The sequence below is a fragment of the Clytia hemisphaerica genome, unplaced genomic scaffold (genome assembly GCF_902728285.1).
Source record: "Clytia hemisphaerica strain Z4C2 unplaced genomic scaffold, Clytia hemisphaerica genome assembly, whole genome shotgun sequence".
Lineage (NCBI taxonomy): Eukaryota > Metazoa > Cnidaria > Hydrozoa > Leptothecata > Clytiidae > Clytia > Clytia hemisphaerica.
This window is the reverse complement of record NW_027104433.1, coordinates 805,794-827,268: the sequence shown is the minus strand read 5'-3', so window position 1 is coordinate 827,268 and position 21,475 is coordinate 805,794. Positions and strand designations below refer to the sequence as shown.

The 21,475-nt window shown below is 36.1% G+C and overlaps 2 protein-coding genes across 2 annotated transcripts in view; one reads left to right on the top strand and one right to left on the bottom strand.

Moving 5' to 3' along the window:
* The window catches only part of LOC136820630 (histone-lysine N-methyltransferase 2A-like), a 38,977-nt gene extending 25,715 nt beyond the window's left edge, over positions 1–13,262 (top strand). The window contains exons 23-33 of the mRNA XM_067076826.1: positions 35–208; positions 541–670; positions 1,052–1,147; positions 1,323–1,390; positions 1,669–1,768; positions 4,244–4,318; positions 8,392–8,776; positions 8,923–9,269; positions 11,987–12,137; positions 12,394–12,515; positions 12,889–13,262. Of these exons, the coding sequence (XP_066932927.1) occupies positions 35–208; positions 541–670; positions 1,052–1,147; positions 1,323–1,390; positions 1,669–1,768; positions 4,244–4,318; positions 8,392–8,776; positions 8,923–9,269; positions 11,987–12,137; positions 12,394–12,515; positions 12,889–12,972 (1,732 nt within the window). The 3' untranslated portion in view covers positions 12,973–13,262. The remainder of the gene's footprint in view (positions 1–34; positions 209–540; positions 671–1,051; positions 1,148–1,322; positions 1,391–1,668; positions 1,769–4,243; positions 4,319–8,391; positions 8,777–8,922; positions 9,270–11,986; positions 12,138–12,393; positions 12,516–12,888) is intronic.
* The window catches only part of LOC136820675 (integrator complex subunit 4-like), a 159,987-nt gene extending 141,307 nt beyond the window's left edge, over positions 1–18,680 (bottom strand). The window contains exon 1 of the mRNA XM_067076873.1: positions 18,640–18,680. The gene's annotated coding sequence lies outside the window, so the exon portion shown is untranslated. The remainder of the gene's footprint in view (positions 1–18,639) is intronic.
* Positions 18,681–21,475: the final 2,795 nt, after the last annotated feature.

Genomic DNA, 21,475 nt, shown 5'->3' with positions numbered 1-21,475 from the left:
ATTAATAAAACTTTAATTATTTCATCTCACATAGGACAGCGGAGAAGGACATGTTTGCTTGGCTCTCCTCCACTTATCGCCTGCCGCCGAAGCAAGAGGATGACGTACAACCAGAAGATGATCTGTTATCAGGTGGTCAAGACCTCCCAACTGCTATGAAATATCGGTTCTTGAAGAATACAGCCAAGGACCATGTCGGTGTTTACAGGTATGCATGTAGTAAGATGCTCATTGCCAAAGGATTTACCATATTACTGAGGGGTTCATCTAAAAGACTTTAAAGATGGATATTTTTTGTCGCTAATGGTGTCTGTATTAGACAGTTTCCACTCTTGGAAAACGTTTTTATTTAAATTATTGTTTAATTTTTTTCGCCCTCAGTAAGGTTGTCACCGACAGTAAGATGATTGATCGGAATCGAATATTCTTAATTTCTTCTTAGGCTGTAGCAAAATTCAAAGGCTTCAGTCTAGTTTACTTGTAAGAATGCTTTGAGATGAAAATCAATTTATGACTTTAACTTTCTCTCCTTTTATCCAGGTCACCAATTCAAGGTCGTGGATTGTTTTGTAAGAAGACGATTGAATCGGGTGATATGATCATCGAGTACAGCGGAGAGAAAATTCGTTCCGTTTTAACCGATAAGCGCGAAGACTACTACGAACGAAAGGTGAACAATAATCTCCTGTTTCTTATTGGATAAAGTTTTTGAACTTTCGCATACAGTTGACGCTCTCTCATACTATTTGATACGCTTCATTATTCGATAATATTGAGAGTCACCGTCAACAAGAAACTCTCATAAACGACGCTCTTCTATTCGATACGCTCCGTTATTCGATGAAAATCCAATAATCCTTCAAAATGGAACTAGAGAGCATCAATTTTATCAATTATTCTCAACTGATTCAAAATTTCAGTCTATATCATGTGTTTCTTAAAACCCAATCATTGTTCATTTCTCGATTCCTTGAGACTGTAGATCCTAACCGTTTTCTTATCATGTTGAGGTCTAAATGTTGATATTACTCTTTTCCGCGTCTTCTCTTAGGGTCTGGGTTGTTACATGTTCCGGATTGATAGCATGGACGTTGTGGATGCAACCATGTGCGGAAATGCCGCTCGTTTCATCAACCATTCGTGTGATGTGAGTTTCTTATACGGTTTAAGTCTAGGATATATATCTCTGAAATATTGAAATATCTGAATAGCGATTTTACTTTCTATTTACCCTTTGAAACTTCATTCTTTTTTCCTCATTAGTTGAAGTTTATCCACTCAAGAAGTTCTTAAATAATAATTAAATTTTACTTTCCTTACAGCCGAATTGTTTCTCACGAATCATAAACGTGGATGGTTCGAAGAAAATTATCATCTTTGCCACAAGAAGGTACGTAAACTTTTCAGCGTATATGTTAACTTGTGTGTTAAATCATGGAAATATGTTAGATCATAACCGAACTTTATAAGCAAAGGAAATTTGTATCTTATTTGCTTAGTATTAGCTTGCTAGATAACTTGTTCAGGTACACTTTAATAAGCAAAATGCCAAAAAACCATCTGATAATCTTTTAAGGTTTCAGAGGCAAATTTTGGACCATTTCGGGCAAAAAATGTACTTATGTATCGTTGAATTGCTAATGTTCTGATTTTCTCCCTTCTTCACAGAATCAACGTTGGAGAAGAATTGACTTACGATTACAAATTTGCACAAGAAGACGATAAATTGCCTTGTTATTGTGGTTCCAAGAAGTGTCGCAAATATCTCAACTAGAGGCACTGTCACCGGTTACTCATATTGATATTGCCTGGAAGCGTTGATAAATAGGGTGACATGCACAACGCTAGCATGAACAGTTGACTCTGTAATTCTTCACCGAAGATAAAATACGGCATCGTAAAACATTTTTAAGTTTTTCTACTAATAGCTAAATCGAAGAAATTTAGGAATTTCGAACGCACATTGCTGCAGTTGAAAGATCATAAAAGTTTTCATTTATTCGAAATGTTAGAACTACGAGACAGCTTTTAGAACATTCAGAATTTTTTAAGCCTTTGGATCTTCTTAACTTTTTGAGTTTTAAGCTCTCAAGGAAACTAGACTTCTTCTCATTCCGCACTTTGACGTTTACCTAGAGCCAAGCAAAAATTGAATGAAATTTCCGAAAATTTAGTCTTCAATAAAAAATTTGGTTTAGTGTTTTGATAAACTCAGTGAGTTAGGTCATTTTCTCATTTTTTTCTCGATTGTTTTATTCGTTTTATTCGAATTTTAATTTTATAACTTTTGTCTTTTGCTTCGATTTTTTGTATGAAGGAGATTCATATTAGTTAGTTTTATATCGAAAAGTTTGTGAGAAAGATTTTTTTCATTTTTGCAAACGATTTTGGTGCCGAAACGAAAGAAGCTTCTTGTTCTGCTACTTTTAAAACAGATCACGTAGGAAAGATATTCTCGAGTCTTCCCCAAAGAGTTTCGAAGAACGAAGAAACCACTGGAAAATATCTAAATTCTTTTAGTCAAGTGTACCTCGCTTTAAGAGTAGACCTACGAAATTTAGTCCAACGCGGAAATTCATACTGCGCCCAGTGAAGAAAATATGAGATTCACGAAAGAAAAATATTTTTTTTGAAAATTTTTCCTGCTTTTTGTAAACAATGTAGATATGTTTTTAGTAAGGAAACAAAGTTGTTAGAAAAAAAGTTCGTGTATAAAAACTTTACCTAAAAATGCATATATATTGTAAATTGACAAAAGAAAAGCTATTATATTAGTTGGAAATATTTTTATGCAAGCCTTAGAGCTGCCATTGCTACCCGTTTCTTCTATCCGCCTCTTTTGTGAATTAAAACGAGAGTGAACCTTTTCAGGCTAATTGCAAATGCTTTTTAAACCGCAACATTTTGGTCTAGGAACCAAACACTACCCATTATCTTTATTAGCCAATCCAATTTTCGGTCAACCCTGGGGTTGCTTAGCATTCTCTAGCTCATTTTCTGAAAATTTGCATTGACCACTCCTAGATATTTTACCATTTTTATTGTGTTTATTGGGTCAAGGGCTATCATTTAAAATGGATAGATTATCTTAAAAACTTTTACTTTACGGCAAAATTGAGCCCTCGAGCCTTAACAACCTATTTGCTTATATAGAAAAATGTGTATATGAACTTTTGTGGCATGGGAGAATGACTTCCCTTTTTGACGTGTTTTTTTCTTTTAAAAATGCAAGTAACAAGACGCAAAAGAGGATATGAATTTTATACCTGCATTGTTCGATCCCTATAGTAAGAAACTTCAAGGTCAGGCGAAGCCTGATCACTAAAACTTTGTATAGAACAACGAAGAAATTTGAGTTCGTATTTACACTACAAACTACCGATGCTACAATCAAGGTCATAATATTTGAGAAAAAAGGGAAATACACCGGGAAGTTTTTGAACCACGATCGATTTGTAATTGCTCTAAAGTAGGTTGGAAGGGTAGAGTTTTAACTCTGAGTTTTAACATGAGACTTAAGACTTTAGGATCTGAGGATCCAAAAGCAGAATATAGCCTGTAAGTCTGCCAACCCCTTCCAAATTGAAATATTCGATTAAATTAAAGAGATAGCCCAAAATCGACTTTCTCGCCGGAACTTTAAATCTTGAAAAACGTTAAAATAACCAAAATTCTCAAAATATTATGACCTTTATTGTAACTGTTTTGTAGAAATCTGACTAGAGATGGTTAATTCTGCGCACACCACACTCTCTGCTAGTGCTATGGAAGCACAAAACTGAAATATAACGTCATATGTAAAATAACTCGGAAAAAAAATAACTTGGGATAAAATAACTCGGGAATTCCAGGCCCCGTATTTTAGGAAACGCGACAGTTTCTGAGCACGGCGACAGCTTTTAAGAACGCGACTGTTTCTGGGAACGCGACAGTTTTCTGGGCGGGAACGCGACAGTTTCTGGGAACGCGACAGCTTGAAAGAAATCTCGACAGCTTTTGGAAGAGATCGCACGTTGACCCTTCTCGGTTTCCATACTCTGCTGACCCTGCTCAGAGATTAGAGCTAGAGCACAGAAAGAGTTTTCTACCTGTATCTCATTATTCTGGCTGATGAGATTTACCGGAAACCGCGGGATAACGCGCGCATTCTGTGCTAAAAATCATTGAACAATAACAATCCCGCGTTTTGTGATTGTGGTCACGCGGGTCGAAGGAAATTTCTTTCCCACATTTTTAATTTTCACTTCAAGCACGTGGAACGCGAATGGCTGACAGTCCTCAAGCAAAGTCAAGAAAACTTGAAAATCAAGACCAAATGGTAATATCTTACTCTAATTTTTATATTATGTATAACTAATATGAGGCAAGGTCTTGAAAATTTATAATAGAATCCCTAAAAATAGCATAAATTATGCTTTCATTCTGTCTTTTTAATCATGGCAACTTTTCTGATAGTTTCTGGCAAGAGGTGCCAACCAACCCACAATGTGTAATCAAACAGCTTTGATGAAGTCTTATCTATCCTAGTACAATATTAGCGATTGGTACATTTCGAAACAAACAGTTTTGGCAGGTTTTTGAAAGGCCATTTAAGGTTTATATTATAAAAGAGGCTCAGGTTGTTGACCCAAAAATTGGGTTGGTTGATCAGTTCACAGTTTGGGTAAAAAAAAGGTCCTGTATGTTCAATTGGGCTTTTCAATCCGTTTAATACTAAAAACTGTGAATCAATCGAATGGAATCGACGATCAAACCAGTCGAACGCAATAAAAAGAGCTTGAATTGCTGGTACTTCTAAGAAAGAAATGTATAGTTAAATACTAAATGGTTCCCGTCGTCGTAAACGCCGGTTAACGGTTTTGCTTGCGCATCAAAAGCCTTTAAAATACTATAATGTGGGTTAATTCCTGACATCGTTTTGGCTTAAAATGCCAAATACAATAATAAAAATTATAATTCTAAACTTTCTACATTAGTCAAAATTTTGTGTCTGTAAGCCTCGATAATATGTCTTTTTAAGATAACGGAAGTTTGTGTTCAATGAAATGCCATAGTGACCCTGTCAAAATTATCGAGGGTACCCGTCGTTGCAGACGCCCAAAGGTGTCTGAGGTGGTGAGAGGGTTGCTTCTAGGAAAGAAAAAGCCTTAGTTGTGAAGGAGAGGCTCGCACTTTGCGATTGAGCACTGAAGGTTTTCCCGTTTGTTGGCTTCGCATGCGGACAGCTTAAGACCGGCGCGTATGCAATGCAACCAACATTGAAACCTTTTTGAATAATGTTAGACGAAGTTTAATCATCAAACAACAATGTTGGATTTTGCTGCGTGTGTTGATATAAAATAATTCGAAATCGTGCAACAAAAATGCCACACCTTTTTATTTGAAACTTTGTGACGTCGCAGTACTTTTTAATGAAATTGACGTCAGAACTTTTTTCGTTTACAAATAGCAGTGTAGAGTCTTCTCTAATCCAAGTTTTCTACGCTTGTCAAACTTAGCGCGAGACTTTTTGTATCGAAGGTGGATAGGTTTTCTAGCCGCGGCGTTCAAATTTTAGAAACCTTAACATATGTTACTGGGCTAGCGTTACAGACATTTTTCATAAACTCATTTAGTATAGTAAGATGAAAGTTAAATGAATCATGACCATGAGCCATATTTTAGGAATCCAAAGTGAGTTGCTTTATCAATTCAAATAATTTGAACACCTATTTCTGAAGTATCTTTATCAATAATTGTTTTGTTTCATTAAATATGAAATAAAAACAGATAAAGAAAAAGGTGGATGCGTTTGAACCTGGCATAATGAAATCGGGTGTTAGAATGGTGGTGCTCATCTCATCTTGAAAAGCTTTGACTTTTACTGCCTCACCTCACGCCGAATATATTTGGCGCACTGTGCACTAATTCCAGGCTGGCTTTTGGGTTGTTTTACAAAATGCACATTATTTTGGGACCCTGGTCCAGACCCTGCGACCCCGAATCAGTAAAGCTGCAGAATTTCGCAGCGCTGTAGAATATGACAATGCAAAATTTTGCAACTTTGCAGATCTATGCAATTTCCCGAACTGAATTTTGAGAGGTGAACCGCGAAATTAAATTCCGCGGAAATTTGTTCTGTGAAAATTTCTTCCTATAAGGTCAAGTCTGTGTCAATTTTTACCATAACTTTACAAGCATTTGTCCTGATTTGTCGTACAATAAAGTTTTGTATTGTGCAATCATGGAAATCCTCTTAATTGCGCGCTTACCTTCCGGGACTTAAACGTGCAATTACACTGCTATCAAAATTGTAGAATTTTTAAGGGTGCAATTACATGCTTATCACTATTTGAATGGGTGCTAAGCATGTAATTGTACATAGGGTCAGCCCAGGTCTAGGTCCCAGGCATAAAACAATAGGTCCCCCCAAATATTAAAAGTTTTTTAAGCAGCCCCCAGTCTTAGTATAAAATATTTGTTGATTTCTTAATATTGTTTTCAGGAAAATCACATCTATTCTTTTTCCATTCTTGAAATCTTAATGGTTTTTAAGATGTAAAAAGGCCTTTATTTCGTGGGTGAAAATACCTATAATGTGCAGTAGCATGGTGCAAAGATTTTGATCTTGACGCCCACTATGAAAAGTAAAAATCTCTTTAAAAATAACGCAGGCAAAGCAAGCACAAAATTTTTGGGTGTTTTGTCTCTTTTTTTGGCCAAAAACTGCCATATCAATTAATCAGTGGCATCTTTTTGCGATCAGGGCCCCCTGCCACCATGCTATTGTCATTATACATATTAATTCAAGATGGTAGACACAAGTGAAAAAAAACAGAATCGATAGACTGTAAAATGGAAGGTTTTTGGATAAAAACGTGGTGATATAAAGAAAAAGAATAGAAGAAATAGTCAGCCCACAGCTTTGCCATTGAAATTCCAGGCTCCCCCCCAAAAAAGAAAAACATATCAGGTGGGGAACAAATATTTGGCTGTATTTTAGCTCCCGGTTTTCATTTGCATTTTTTTGGGTGTTACCTTAGATTTAGATTTAGAACCCTAGATATTGTGCTTTTGCTGAAAAGTGTGTCGATGTTAGGTAGGAAATCCTTCCTAAGTCACATGACACACAATAAAATTTCAGTGCTTGACCAATCAGAAGCATTGTGGGTTTTCGAAAACAATAGCAGCGATATTCACTTTTTTGCTTGGAAGAGGTTAAAGCATGCCATCTAGCTCTTCGGGCTTTATAAATCTATGGGTGTAACCCCCCCAAAAAAGTCAGGGGGTTGGCGCTGTGTTGCTTCCTTAACTAGTCTATCATTTAAAAAAACTTTATTTGCTTCCGATCGCTTTTTTGAAATTGGAAAGCCTTGGATTATTACTCAAAATTTATCCTAGAAAGCCATTGTGTTCAACTTTTGCCCGTTTGATCATGTATCATGAACCCTCTAATCTGCTCAAGCAATCTCAACCAGGGGGGGTCATAAGCGTGCAATTGCACACAGGCGTAAATTTTAACTGTGTAATTGCAGGCTTACAGCCTTGGGAGTCAAACGTGCAAAAGAGGATTCTTCAGACTGTTGGGCTATCCCATTTTGAAATCATACAGGGGTTGACTAACTTTTCCAGGGGGGTTTGAACCTTCATTTTCCAAGGTTGTTCATTTTTCAGATTTTCAAAGGGGGTTATTAAAGGTTTCCAGGGGTTCTCTCCTCCTAAACTGACATCAATAGTCATTTTCCAAGCCCTTTTTCACAAAATTCCACTTTCCAGGGGTGTCAACCCCTAATTTCCAGGGATAGTTTGTTATCTAGAATTTTTAAAGGCAAAAAAAGTTATCAATTATAATACCCCTGTACAATTTTTTTGGAATAGCCCATTGTTGGACATTTATATTTTTTCCACTACTAATTTTAGCAAAAATTAAATTTTGCAGTTGTGAAGTTATAAGATTTCATGGGACTTAATTTCGTGGATGGCATTATACAGAGACAATATTTTCATGATTCTGATGCAATCTGAAATAGGGAAATCTGCGAATTTTCATCCCTGCAAAAATTTATCCCATTAAAGTATAATTTGTTTTTCAAAATTCACTCTGATTCACTCTAGAAAGTGAAGAAAAAAATGGAACTTCTTGTAGAATAACCCTATAACTACCATTTTCTCAATAATGAAACTTCAATCTTATGTCAGAAACACTGAAAAAAATTCAAAAATAATAATTCTGTCTAGTGTTCAACTGGTTGACCCCTAATATGCATGTTTTTTTATTGCTTTTGATTGCCCAAACCATTTTACTGATAAAAATTTGTTCAAAAACTTAAGGAACTTTTAAATATTTGCACTGCCAAAATTAAGTTGATTTAAAATTTGTAGCACAACCAGTAATCGTTACTATTTTCACAGAAAGTCGAAATGGCAGCAGCAGTCTCAACAACAACAACAAACGGCCATGTTAATGGTGATGTCCTCAAAAAGAAATGCCCTCCCTCTGATGAGAAACCTGCAGTCAATGACATGACAAGCAAGGATTATTATTTCGACTCATATGCTCACTTTGGTATCCATGAAGAAATGTTGAAAGATGAAGTACGCACACTCACTTATCGAAATTCTATGTACAATAACAGACATCTCTTCAAAGGAAAAGTTGTTCTTGATGTTGGTTGTGGGACTGGCATTTTGAGTATGTTTGCAAAAAAAGCAGGCGCAAAACATGTGTATGGTATTGATATGTCCTCCATCATTGATCACGCTAAAGAAATTGTTAAACAAAATGGATTTGAAAAAGGTAAGGCTTTGTTTATTTTAAAAGCAGCAGTGTTTCTCAAGTAGTCTAAAGAGAAAAAAACGAAAGAAAAGGATTTCCTTTTTTTTAAATAATGCCCCAATGTTTGAACGTCCATTTTTTTCAAAAGTCTGTTAAAATTGTTTTAGATATCACACTTATCAAAGGAAAGGTTGAAGAGGTAACGTTGCCAGTAGAAAAAGTTGATATCATCATCAGTGAATGGATGGGATATTGTTTGTTATATGAATCCATGTTGGACACTGTCATCTACGCTCGTGATAAATGGCTCAAACCTGATGGTCTCATGTTTCCAGACAAAGCATCGATGTGGATAACTGCTATTGAAGACCGTGATTATAAAGAAGAAAAGATCAACTGGTGGGATAATGTTTATGGATTCGACATGAGCCATATTCGTAACGTAGCGTTAAACGAACCCATCGTTGATGTTGTTGAACATAGACAAATAGCAACTGATGCCTGTCGCTTCAAGGTAATTTAACATACATTATGATAACGTTTTGGCATAATGACGAAAAGAATTTCTTCACCTGAATTTCTAAGGTTGATACTGACATTCTGAATGCAAAACAGACTTTCTTATGCAGCTTCATATTTTTAATTATTAGATTAATTAAGGAATCTTATGCATGACGATGAAAAGAATTTCTTCACCTGAATTTCTAAGGTTGATACTGACATTCTGAATGCAAAACAAACTTTCTTATGCAGCTTCATATTTTTAATTATATTAGATTAAGGTATGTGTACACCTTTTTTCCGATTTTTTGTCAAAAAATTTTTCTTCAGTCAAAGTGGAAGAAAAGTTACTGGATTTCATTTTGGTAAAATCGCGATCTTAAAATCTTTTTTTGATCCAGAGTTATAACCATTTAAATTTTAAAACAAAGTTCGTCTTATGATGGATTATTTACTCAAATAATTGTCTCTTTCGGAAACAACAAGGAGAAAAGAGAGAATTCAGCTGATGTTTATTCTCACATCTATTGAACAGTAACATTTTTGACACATTTCTCTGATTACTTAATTAAACAGTAATTATCTCGTCAAAAATTTCAAATTGATGTAGAAAAAAATGAAATTTTACCATACCATACTACTTTTAACGAGGTTAAAGTCACCCATAGCATTTAGCCATGAACTTAATTTTTGGACCTACCCCGGTGGGCTGTAGGTCCTATAAATTAACCTCTGTTCGTTCGTTCGTTCGTCCGTTCGTCCGTTCGTTACTAGCTTTTCTCGGGATTGGCTCATTAGTTTTTCCTAATTTTTGGCACAAAGATGCAAAATGGTAATGCCCAAAATGTGACGGAGCCCGATTTTCGAAAAAAATTCATTTCCGGCCGAAAATGCCGGAAATATGCCGGAAAAACCGGTTTTTTGGCATTTTCTCGAGATTTCATCATTAGTTTTTTCTGATTTTTTGCACAAAGATGCGTATTAGCAATGCCTAAAACATGGATTAGTCCGATTTTTGAGAAAAATTCTATTCCGGCTGAAAATGCCGGAAATATCCCGGAAATCGCCGTTTTTGCAGATTTTCATTGGACTTTTTCCTTATATTTCGTTGTTTTTTCACACAAAAACATTGTTTGTAGCAATGTCCACCATCAAGCATGGTTTAATTGTCAATAAAAGTGATTTTTGAAGCCGGAACTTTCTAAAAATCGCCGGAACAGCCTATTTTCGCCGGAAAAACGGTATTTCTTGAATTTCTCGAGCTGTACTTTATATTTTTTCATGAAATTTTGCACACTGATGCAAAATGACAATACCTAAAATGTGACGGAGCCCGATTTTCGAAAAATATTTTTTCCCGGCCGAAAATGCCAGAAACATGCCGGAAAACCGTTTTTTTTTTACATTTTCTCGAATTTTCATCTTTAGCTTTTTCTGATTTTTTGCAGAAAGATGCGTATTTGCAATGCTCAAAAAATGCCGGAAATCGCCGTCTTTGCAGATTTTCATTATATGTTTTCCTTGTATTTCTATGTTCTTCACACAAAAACATTATTGATAACAATGCTCACCATCAAGCATGATTCAATTGTCAATAAAACTGATTTTTGCGACCAGAACTTTCTATTAATTTTTCCCTACAACCCTTCCCTCTCCCCCCATCAACAATCAATGATGAATTTATTGCGTTATGCATTTTCGCTAAACGATATATTTTCTGACTGATTTTTTTCTCCTCGCATTGCTATCTAACTTTCATCATCAGGTAGGTCCATTCAGCATCTAGCTTGTTTTTTTATATTTTCGGCAAAGAATTGAACTAAAAAAATGTCTTAGGATTTTTTTTCTAATCGAGTTAAAGCTTCACAATTTCAGGTTAAGTGGAAAAAAATCGAGAAATGAATGATTTTTTTCCAAATTTTAACAATTTTTAAGTTTTCTCGAGTTAAAGTCGATCCAAAAAAAAATCCTAAGACATTTTTTTGGTTCAATCTATTGGGAACATAGTATCGAAATTATTTTTTCAAATTTCAAAAGCTATGGGTGACTTTAACTTCTTTGAAGTAGGTAAGGTTAAAATTCTTAAGATTTTAATTATATCCTGCCCAGTTTTTTAAATTCAGCTGAAACTTTTACCATTAGAAAGAGAATATTATTGGCTTTCAGAAAATATATACTTTTGATGTATAAAAATTTGTTGTTCTAAAGATATGATCAATTAAAGAGAATGTGTCAAGGAAGGTGAACACATACCTTAATTAAGGAATCTTATGCATGATGATGAAAAGAATTTCTTCACCTGAATTTCTAAGGTTGATACTGACATTCTGAATGCAAAACAAACTGTTTCCGTACACCATTATTTATTAACCATCCCAATTTGCTTTTAAGGGAAGAATGTGCAAGTATTTTTAAAATTAATTAGGTTTTTTACTGCATAACGATGAAAAGAATTTCTTCACCTGAATTTCAAGGTTGATAACGACATTCTGAATGCAACAAAAGTCCTCAGTTTTTTCTGTTTATTCAGACTGGTCTGTTCTCTTCTGTATTGGTTGCAGTGAAATAATTTAAAGTTGAATTGTGATGAAAAGAATGAATTTCTTCACCTGAAGTTTTATCCAGGTTGAAATCTGACATTCTGAATTCGAAAGTCCATTATATTGATACCAAATTGAAACAATTAGATGAACTAATTGATTTATGTGTTTCTTATTTCTCATATTTCAGGACCTCGACCTTTTAACATGCAAAGTTGAAGATTTAGCGTTCACAGCTCCCTTCAAGATAGCAGCACGTCGGGATGACTACCTTCACGCTTTTGTTGTCTACTTCAATGTCGAATTTGCTCCTTGTCATAAATTCACTGGATTCTCAACAGGTGATTACATGATTACATCATTCTATCTTGACTAAAGTGTCTGCAACTGTAGACTAAACTTGGCTTTTGGTTATCCTTTTTTAAGATTCTTCTTGGCATTGTTTTACTTAATCATAGCAGCGCAAACTTCTCAACCAGACCAGCCCTAAATTCTGCTTATTCCTTGTGTTACCGCTGCAACGTTTCCTCTCGATTTTAATATTGTTACTGTTTGACGGTTTATTAAATTTTAAAAATATGAAATTCTCCTTCCTAGGTCCCGAAGCAAGATACACTCATTGGAAGCAGACGGTGTTTTACATCAACGAACCGATTACAGCAAAACGTGGTGAAGTTGTGACCGGTGAATTTATTATAAAACCTAACGATCGAAACAATGTAAGTCTTTCGACTTTTTTAACTCGAACAATCCGCCCTTTTTACTGGTTGGTTTTATTGGTGGTTTTAGGTTGGGAAAGTAGATTAAATTTTTAAAAATTGGAAAATTGGAAGATATCGAAATTCAACGAATCTTTTCGATACACCAGCCGAATTCAAGAAATTCTAATTGTGTCTAACTACGAAGCTGCATAATGATGAAAAGAATTTCTTCACCTGAAGCATATACTCGATATGTGCCACAGGATGAAAATGACAATCTGAATGCACACCTTGTCACATCTTGATAGAATTAGCTGATTTCCTATTGCTATTCGCAATCTCGCTGATTCAACCAATATTTCAATCTAAATGTTTGCACCTTTTGTTTCAGCGCGACTTGGATCTTGAGATCACCCATGAATTCACAGGAGAGTTAATGACGACCAAAGATCATCACACGTACAAAATGAGATAAGGAGCGAACCAGAAGAGAGTTGTAGAGTAAAACTGGCTTCCATTTTAGCCCTTACATACCGACATGTGAAAACCGACACCTTGTTCATCAAGCCCTTCTCTGGTATCAATTCTGATCAGAAGACTTGGTAGTGTCATTTTCTATAGCAACTAGACTGGATCTGTTGTTTTTGTTGCCCGTCACAGGCTGGATCTTGTGCACCGAACCACGGATGTGATTTACATTTCGATGTAATTTTGGCTTTTATTTACATCAGGTTTTTTATCATAGATGAAAGATAAAATTTTGTTTGAAATTTGAACTTGTTCTTTTTTTAGCCAGACAAATAAAAACATCTACGAATCTGTTTGGCTTTCACCGATATGAAATCAATGTTTTCGAACAACTGAAGTTAGGCCCCTAGTCAGTCCTAATAGATAACGGAAATATCTAATTGTTTTGCTCATTCCTGCTCATTCCGACATTTTAAATTTTCCGGGGTTTTTGTTGTTTGGAATTACTTAGGTCATATTTGGATTTCGAAAAAAAAGTAGGCGGAAGGAAGTTTGCTTGTTTTTCTTCCTCCTTTCTAGTTTAATGTGGAGAATTTGTAAAAGACGAGAAATTAGATTTATTGAATTTAAGTGCCCTGATGTATCTTTTTACTTACTTCGTGATACTTCGTTATTGATTATGTACTTTATGGTACTCATCCAATTCGTTGAATCCGATGATTGACCATTACTGTTGTACTGTTAGAGTCAGCTCTCCTGAAGTTGAAATAATTAGGAAGCAGCGGTTCGTCTGGCAGTGTACTGAGGAATTGGTCAAGATGCTGTTTAAAAGTTTGTTTGGTACAGTTTGTGAGGTTTCTAAGGGATTTTGGCAGAGCATTGAAGAGCCTTGGTCCTTCTTGTGAGAGACAACCTCTCCAGATATTTTTATGTTTGACATTTATAGCTTTCAAATTGCATTTTCTACCCAGTCTCTGATTTGTGTAAGAATGCACGCCGCCTGCCTCGTCATTGTAGTTGAAATTGGGGGCAATGTCTTCTAGTATGCACCACGTGTAAATGATTCTGTACCTGTCTCTTCTTCTTTCAAGACTGTAGATTTTCAGTTGGTTCAATTTTTCCCAATAGTTTAAGTGGCTCAACGAGGGGATACCGTTCAGGAATGATTTTTGTAGCAGCTCTAGTTCTTGAATGAGACATTTCTTTGATGGAGACCATAGTTGAGAGCAGTAGTCAAGGTGTGGAATGGCAAGTGACTTCCAAAGGGTTAACATGACATCTTTGTCCCTTGTCTTGAAAGTACGAAATATCCAAGAGCTGATAGATTTCACTTTGTTGATTTGGTTTTTGATGTGTTGATTGTAGCTCATATCTACATCTAGAGTAACTACAAGGTCTTTGACTTGGCTTTTTGTTTCAATTTGATCTCGAGTATCAGAATAATAAACTGAATAGGGTTTCAGCTCTTCATTTTTTCCATATTGCATATGTTCGAATTTGAGTCCATTCAGTTGCATATTATTGATCTCTGACCATTTGTATACTGAGTTGAGATCGTTTTGGAGAAGTTGGACATCATTTTGACTGGCCAGTGCTTTCATCAGCCTGGTGTCATCCGCAAATGAAGACAGGACAGCGTTGTATATATCTTCATCAATATCCTGTATCATTACAAGAAACAGAAGGGGACCTAGCACAGAACCCTGAGGCACCCCGGATATGATGTCTGCATTTTTGGATAGCGTTGTGTTGACAGAGACTCTCTGTGTTCTCCCTGTAAGAAATGACTTTATCCAGGATAGAAGTTTTCCACAAATGCCATTTCTTTCAAGTTTCTGTAGCAGTATCGAGTGATCAACACGGTCAAATGCTTTACTGAAATCGAGATAGATGACATCTACATTGTAGCCATTTTCAATATAGTGGATTAGACGTTCAGTGTGAGCAAGCAGTTGGCTTAAGCAGGATCTTCCTGACCTAAATCCATGTTGGTTGCTGTTGTAGAGGTTGTTTCTTTCCAGATGATCTTGCAAATTTTTTCTTACAATCTTTTCAAAAACTTTAGTGACGTGTGATGTAAGAGCGACAGGGCGATAGTTTTCAGCCAATCCTTGATTTCCTTTTTTGAAAATAGGGGTGATGTAACTTGTTTTCAGTATCTTTGGAGTGAATCCTTTGTCAAGAATGTTCTGCCATATCAATCTGAGTGGTTTTGCAAGCTGTGATTTGTTTTTGAGTAGAAATATAGCTGGAAAGCCATCTGGGCCAGCAGCTGAGTTTGAAGAGAGGGTTTGTATCTCTCTAATAAAGTCGTCCTCTGTGAGGTCAAAATAATCAAGTTTCTCCGTAACTTGCGAAGGATTGAGATCAGGATTTTCATATTGTGATTTTGGTGGTGTGAATACAGATTTATATTGATCTTGAAGTATATTGGCCATCTGAAGGTTATTGTCTGTTAGCTTATTTGTGATGGGATCTAATAATGGTCCCACTTTAGGTTTGGTTTTAGAAAATCTTTTTGCGTAAGAGTAGAAGAATTTGGGGTTCACTTTGATTTTGGAGATTGCATCTAGCTCTTGGTTGTACCTTTCGTTGGCATAGCTGCTTTGTAATTTTAGTTCGATATCAATCAATCTTGACTTTGTGTTCTTGTTGAGCTGTCTTTTCTTCAGTTTCTTTCTTTTTCGCATAAGAATTCGACGATCGCGTGGAATAATTGTTTTCTTTATCGGTTTTCGTAAAGGAATGTTGCTTTTGGTGATAACATCAATGCATTTCTCAAGGAATACATTGTATTGTTCATCAGGGTTAGAATCATAAGTTTTTAAAATATTTTCCCAATCAATATCATCCAAAGTTTTATTGACGTTTTCCCAGTCTATTTTGTTATTGTAAAAGTTGAATTTGTCGAAGTCATTGTTAAAAATTTTTTCTGTATCAGTAATTCTAGTTTTGTTAAAAGATAAATGTGTAACAACCTCAATGTTGTAGTGATCGGAGTATATGGTTGGTGTTGTTTGGTAGTTAAAGATCATGTCTGTATTGTTTGTTAAAAGAAAGTCTAAAATATTTCCGTTGGTGTGTGTGCATTTATTCACAATTTGAGAAAGGTTGAACTGTAGTGCGAATTCATCTAAAATTTTTAAGAGTGATCTGTCACAGTTCACTGTAGGTACACATTGTTGGTTTGAGAGTGTATGTGGAATGTTAAAATCACCGCAAATGTAAAGATCAGGACAGCAACCATAGAGAGTTTCAATCTTTGATACTATTGATGATATAAGCTCTGCGAATTCTGGTGCATCTGATTTGTGATTTGGGTTTGTTGGCTGTCTGTATAGAATTCCAATGATAATGTTAAGATCTTCAGAGTAAAGTAGAAGTCCTTCATTTACACCATTTGAGAATTCGAGTAGGGGTTTGAACAATGGAGAGATGTCATCCCTCAGATAGAAGGCAACACCACCACTGTATCTTCCTTGTTTGGGTTTATCACGATCACGGTCCTTTCTATGTAAGGTGTAGCCTTCGATTTCTAGTTCTCCAGCTTTGTGGTTGGGTGATAGCCAAGTTTCTGTTAATCCAATAAAAATATGATTTTCAGTTGTCAAGATATCTCTGATATAGGGAACACAAGATGGTGCGGTTTGTGGACATAAACCTTGTATGTTCAAGAAAGCAAAGGTTGTTAGTGCAGGGTTCTTGTTGATTGGTGGTTTGGAAGAAAATTGTCCTGTAGATGGTGTGGTTGGTGTGTTTGTTGGAGATTTTGAGAGAGATGGGTGTGTGGTGGTGGTTTGAGACTTTCGTTGATGAACGAAATCATTTGCAGACGGAAGTTGTCCAGGATTTTGAGAAAATCCAAGGAATCATTTGTGTCAGCATGATTCTTTGTTGGAGTTTCTGGTCTCTTTTGAGTGCCTTTGACATGGGCAAAAGTGCAATGGGTGTTGAAACATGCACCTCTCTTGATTGAAGAAGGGCACATTCTTGGGTGGAATTGGTTACATTTAGTTCCAGCATTACATCCCTTTGGACCCTTGTTTCCATGTTTCATGAGTTTGGTGCAGGCTTTTGGATGGTTGTACTGGCAGTTCTTGCCTCGAATACCGTGCTTGCATTTACCTTTGACATAAAAGCGGCAGGTTGGTGGTGTGTTGTGTATCTCGGTTTCATCTTTTGATTTGTCAGATGATTGAGGGACTGTAGAGTCTGATGTAAGCTTAGTATTGTTTTCAAGTTGTCTTTGAAATCTTTTCTTCAAGAAGTCGGTTCTTCCTAGATAAACACCATCAAGGGTTCTGTCTGTATTTACATTGTTGTTGTCTATAATAACACTAGGTGTTAGTGGTAGTGATCGGTTCCTTGGCGTTGGAGGAAGAGATCTTGATTGAGGTCGAGTGGAGGATATTGAGGTGTATGATGAGAGGTCAGTAATACTTTTCGTAGGTGAAGATACAGGTGTATGTTGTGGGGAGTTTGCGACAAATGTGGTGTTGGTAGTTTTCATTGTTTGTGTAGGTGTTTGGATAGAGTTGACATGATTCACACTGGAATTGGCAGTGTTGGTTAAACTTGTTTTGTGTGGAAAATTTATTGTATTTTCCTGACAATGTTGACAAAGGTAAAACATACCAGGTATTTGGTAGATTAAGTCCCTCAATTCCTCGTCTTGGTCAATCAAATTAATTTTCTTTAGCAGTTTTAGGTAGCATGGTCGATGGACTTCTTGTCCACAGGAGCCACATTTTAAGAGTGAATCGTCATGCATTTTTACTCTATATGACTGGTTGCATATTTGACATATGTCTGGAAAATAGCTCTGTATGACCACACACAATTTTTCAATTGCTTCGTCTTTGTTCATTGTGTTGGTTGTTTTTGACAGAAAATTCAGTGTTTCCATGATGGGATCCTTTCGGCATGATTTCAGGGTTTTTATGTTATCTTTAGTTGGCTTTTCTGGATTGTAGAGTCTGAGGCAGTTTCTAATTGTTTCATTGCTGGCCTCTTCTGCTAGTTCAGCAAGTACTTGCTTCCAATTGTTGATGAGATCGACTGGTACAGCATTTTTTGTGGTATTTTGAGAGTTTTGCTGAGTCGGCATGGCTGCAAACAAACAACACCAAACCAGAGACTGGGCAGGTACTTAGCTTAGTGGTTTAGTAGAATTTCGTAGCCAACAGGATAGTTGAAAAGAATTAGTTGGAAGACAAATACAGATAACAGATAATTCAGGATACAGATACCTGATCAGCTGCACATGGGAAACCATTCACTGTCATGTGCAGCTGCTCCTCAGGATTTGGCAAAATGCCTGTGTGACCAGCCACAGGACCCTTGTCTTGAGATGTGATATTGAAACGTTGGATGTTGGACAGAAGAAGTAAAAAAATAAAGTAATACCTCAGTAGTCCAGGGCTAACCTGGTGTGTTAAAGCTATGTGGTCTTTGGTCTTTATCCAGGTTGATTTTTGATAGCCAGCAAGCCAAAGAAGTTCCGCTTGATCGGCCACTTCTGAGTATAAAACAACTCAGGTGGGTTGGGCTACCTTTGGCCTAGGCCCCGGGATCAGCAGCCTCTACCCGGTATTCGTTTTCTTCTTGGCTTTTGTTGATATTTCAGTTGTTTATTTATTTCTCTGAAAAAACAATGGCCTCAGCGCTCCAAGGCCTTATTCACTAATTCTTAATGGAGTGAATTTTTTTATCTGTTTAAAATTTAAATTTTGCTTCAGAAAACTACATTTTGATGCTGGACTTGTATGAGTGTATAATTTTTTACCACACTGAATTCGTTGATCACTTTGAGATATGTTGCAGATTATTATATATACTTCGAATAAACGCCCCCCCCTCTAATAAACACCCCTCCTAATAGAAACTTGTGACTTGATTAGGATTGAAAAGGAAGATTTTAGTCTTTTTTGTAACCAGATAAGTTTAAATGCAAATTTAGTCGCTGACCCAAAGAAATTTTCACTGAAATCCTGGTATAGAACTAAAACAAAGAGTAGATTTGCTCTAAGTATTCGACGTTAGACTCAAATAATTTAATAAACGCCCCTCCTAAAATCGAAGAAATCAAATAAACGCTCCGGGCGTTTATTCAAAGTAATACGGTATAGTTATGCATATACAGTACATTTAATATAAACACTGGAAAAACAACGTATAAAACAGTGGAGAGCGAAGCATTGTCTTTCTTATGTTTAAGTGGGAGTCACATGAAGCTTTGAGATTTGGTGAAAAAAATATCGATTTCGGGATTTTGCGCGTTTCGTGACCCTATACCCTTTCTGAACACACCCTGAAAATTTTAAGGCCATAGCATTTATATTTCCTGAGATATAACGTTTTTTCTAGACCCTGGTCTAAAGTATTTTCCTTAGCAACGAAAAATCATACCCGTTGCTAGGGCCTGATTTCTTTATAGCTGATCTAAACATAGGATCATGACATGTCATGATCAAACGAAAGATCTTTTTACGCCCTTTTCGGGCGTCTAAGTCAATACCGCCTTTTTTTCGCGGGATTTCCTAATATCAAAGATGGTAGCCAAAGAAGTGATATTTTTAAAAACATACAAATTTTGGAGCCAGCCAGTGTTTTTGACTATGAAAACTGCTTTAATTGGGAAATGTTGGATTGACTGATGACATTTTTTACTCTTTAATGTCATTCTTCTCAACTAAGAAAGCTTGAGTTAGGTGAAACCAAAGACTTGATTCTCAAACTCAACGTTTCCGATATGAACTTAGTTTGACAGTTAGTCACACTAGGAAATTAAGCTTTCAGAAAAAACAACATCAGTCATCTACAGGATACATTTCAACAACAAGGATGAGAGTTACCTGAATCAAGTTTGCAAGACATTATTAATTAAAACTTGAAAGTTGGAAACAAAATAAACCGTGCAACAGCCAAAATCAACCAACCAAAATTTGTCATTCAATTCCCGAGACAGCGCTTCGATTTTTAAGGCCTTGTTTATACGCTAAAGTAAAAACAATTCCGCACATGTAAATGGGTCATTGCTGAGGTCCAGCAAAATTTCCGGGAGATAGCCTATCCGGCGGTGCGCGGATCTAGGTGGGTTACGCCTCCCCCGTAGATCTTTTTCTTGGGAAGTTGATCTTCAAATTAGTTTTCAGGGTTGGCTTGGCTCAAATTTTTTCATCTATGGCTCAAATTTTAGGCAATTTCTCAAAGTTTTTGAAAATGTTAATTTCATTAAAAAGCGCCGGGTTATTTTTTCACGAACCCTTTAGAAGTTTTGCGGCGCATTTTTTTGCTTGAGAGTCAAGTAAACGATATAGCGCTTTCGCAGCATTAATCATTGATACGCATTTTGGCGGGACGCTAGTGTGACTAACTGTTTGACGACGACACCTACCGAAAAACTTTGAAGGACAAAGAGATGAAAGGCATATTCAATGATGTATCTATTTAAATGTCCAAGTGTTTAGGGAATTGAAAGCCTGGAGGCTGGTTTAACAATTGTGTGTGATGAATTATTAAAGGTCTGCGACACTCCCTTCGCCCAGAGGGGATTATTTACATAGACCTTTTTTCAAAGAGGACGTCCTGTTGAATAATTATGTACTCCAGCCATAAAAACAATGATAGAGCCATGCATAATTACTGTATCATGCATATTGTAATAATTATGCATGGTTTTATCATTGTTTTTCTGCTGGACTACATAATTATTCAACAGGGTGGCCTCTTTGAAAAAAGGTCTATTCACGAGAAATCGTGCACGGCTAGATGTCCAAGTGGATTCTTGTATCACAACAGATCAACTTTAAATTAACTTATGACTGACAGAATCAGTGAGGAAAATATACTAGGATGATCTATTACATTGAAAATATGGTATTTGTTGTGAAAACACACTTAAAATGACTTAAATCAATGTTGACGTGGAGTTTGGCGCAAAATTTTAAGGATTGGCGCACATCACGTGAAAGTGATAAGTTGGAATTTCTGGACTATTTTGATATTTGAAAGCCTTTTCTAAAGTATATAAAGTAGAACTTTATTCCATTTTTGTCAAACAGAGAAATAATTTTGTAAAACGGTCGATTTATTACAGAGAAATAGAGAGATATATCTACTTCTGACTTTACGGACCGTTTTCTCAAAATAGGTTTCAGGGGGTTTTCGCACACCTTGGCAACGTTTTCTCAGGATTGGAAAGAGCTATGATCATGAAATTTTCAGGAGTTGCTCCATTTATGGTTTGCTATGGAATGAATGGATTAGATTTTTGAAAAAATCTAGAAAAATCAATTTTCGACTTTAAAACTCAAATTTTCCATTTTTTAGGTTCCAGACCCCCTGGAATAAAATTTTGAAAAAATTATCCATTCATTCCACAGCTTATCCAAATACTAGCAACTTCCAAAAAAAATTTTTGGAATAGCTTTTATAGATTTTTCTGAAACGCTGCCAAAGTATTTTGATAGTGTATTACCCCCTGGCTGATATTACCCCCGTCTTGGCTA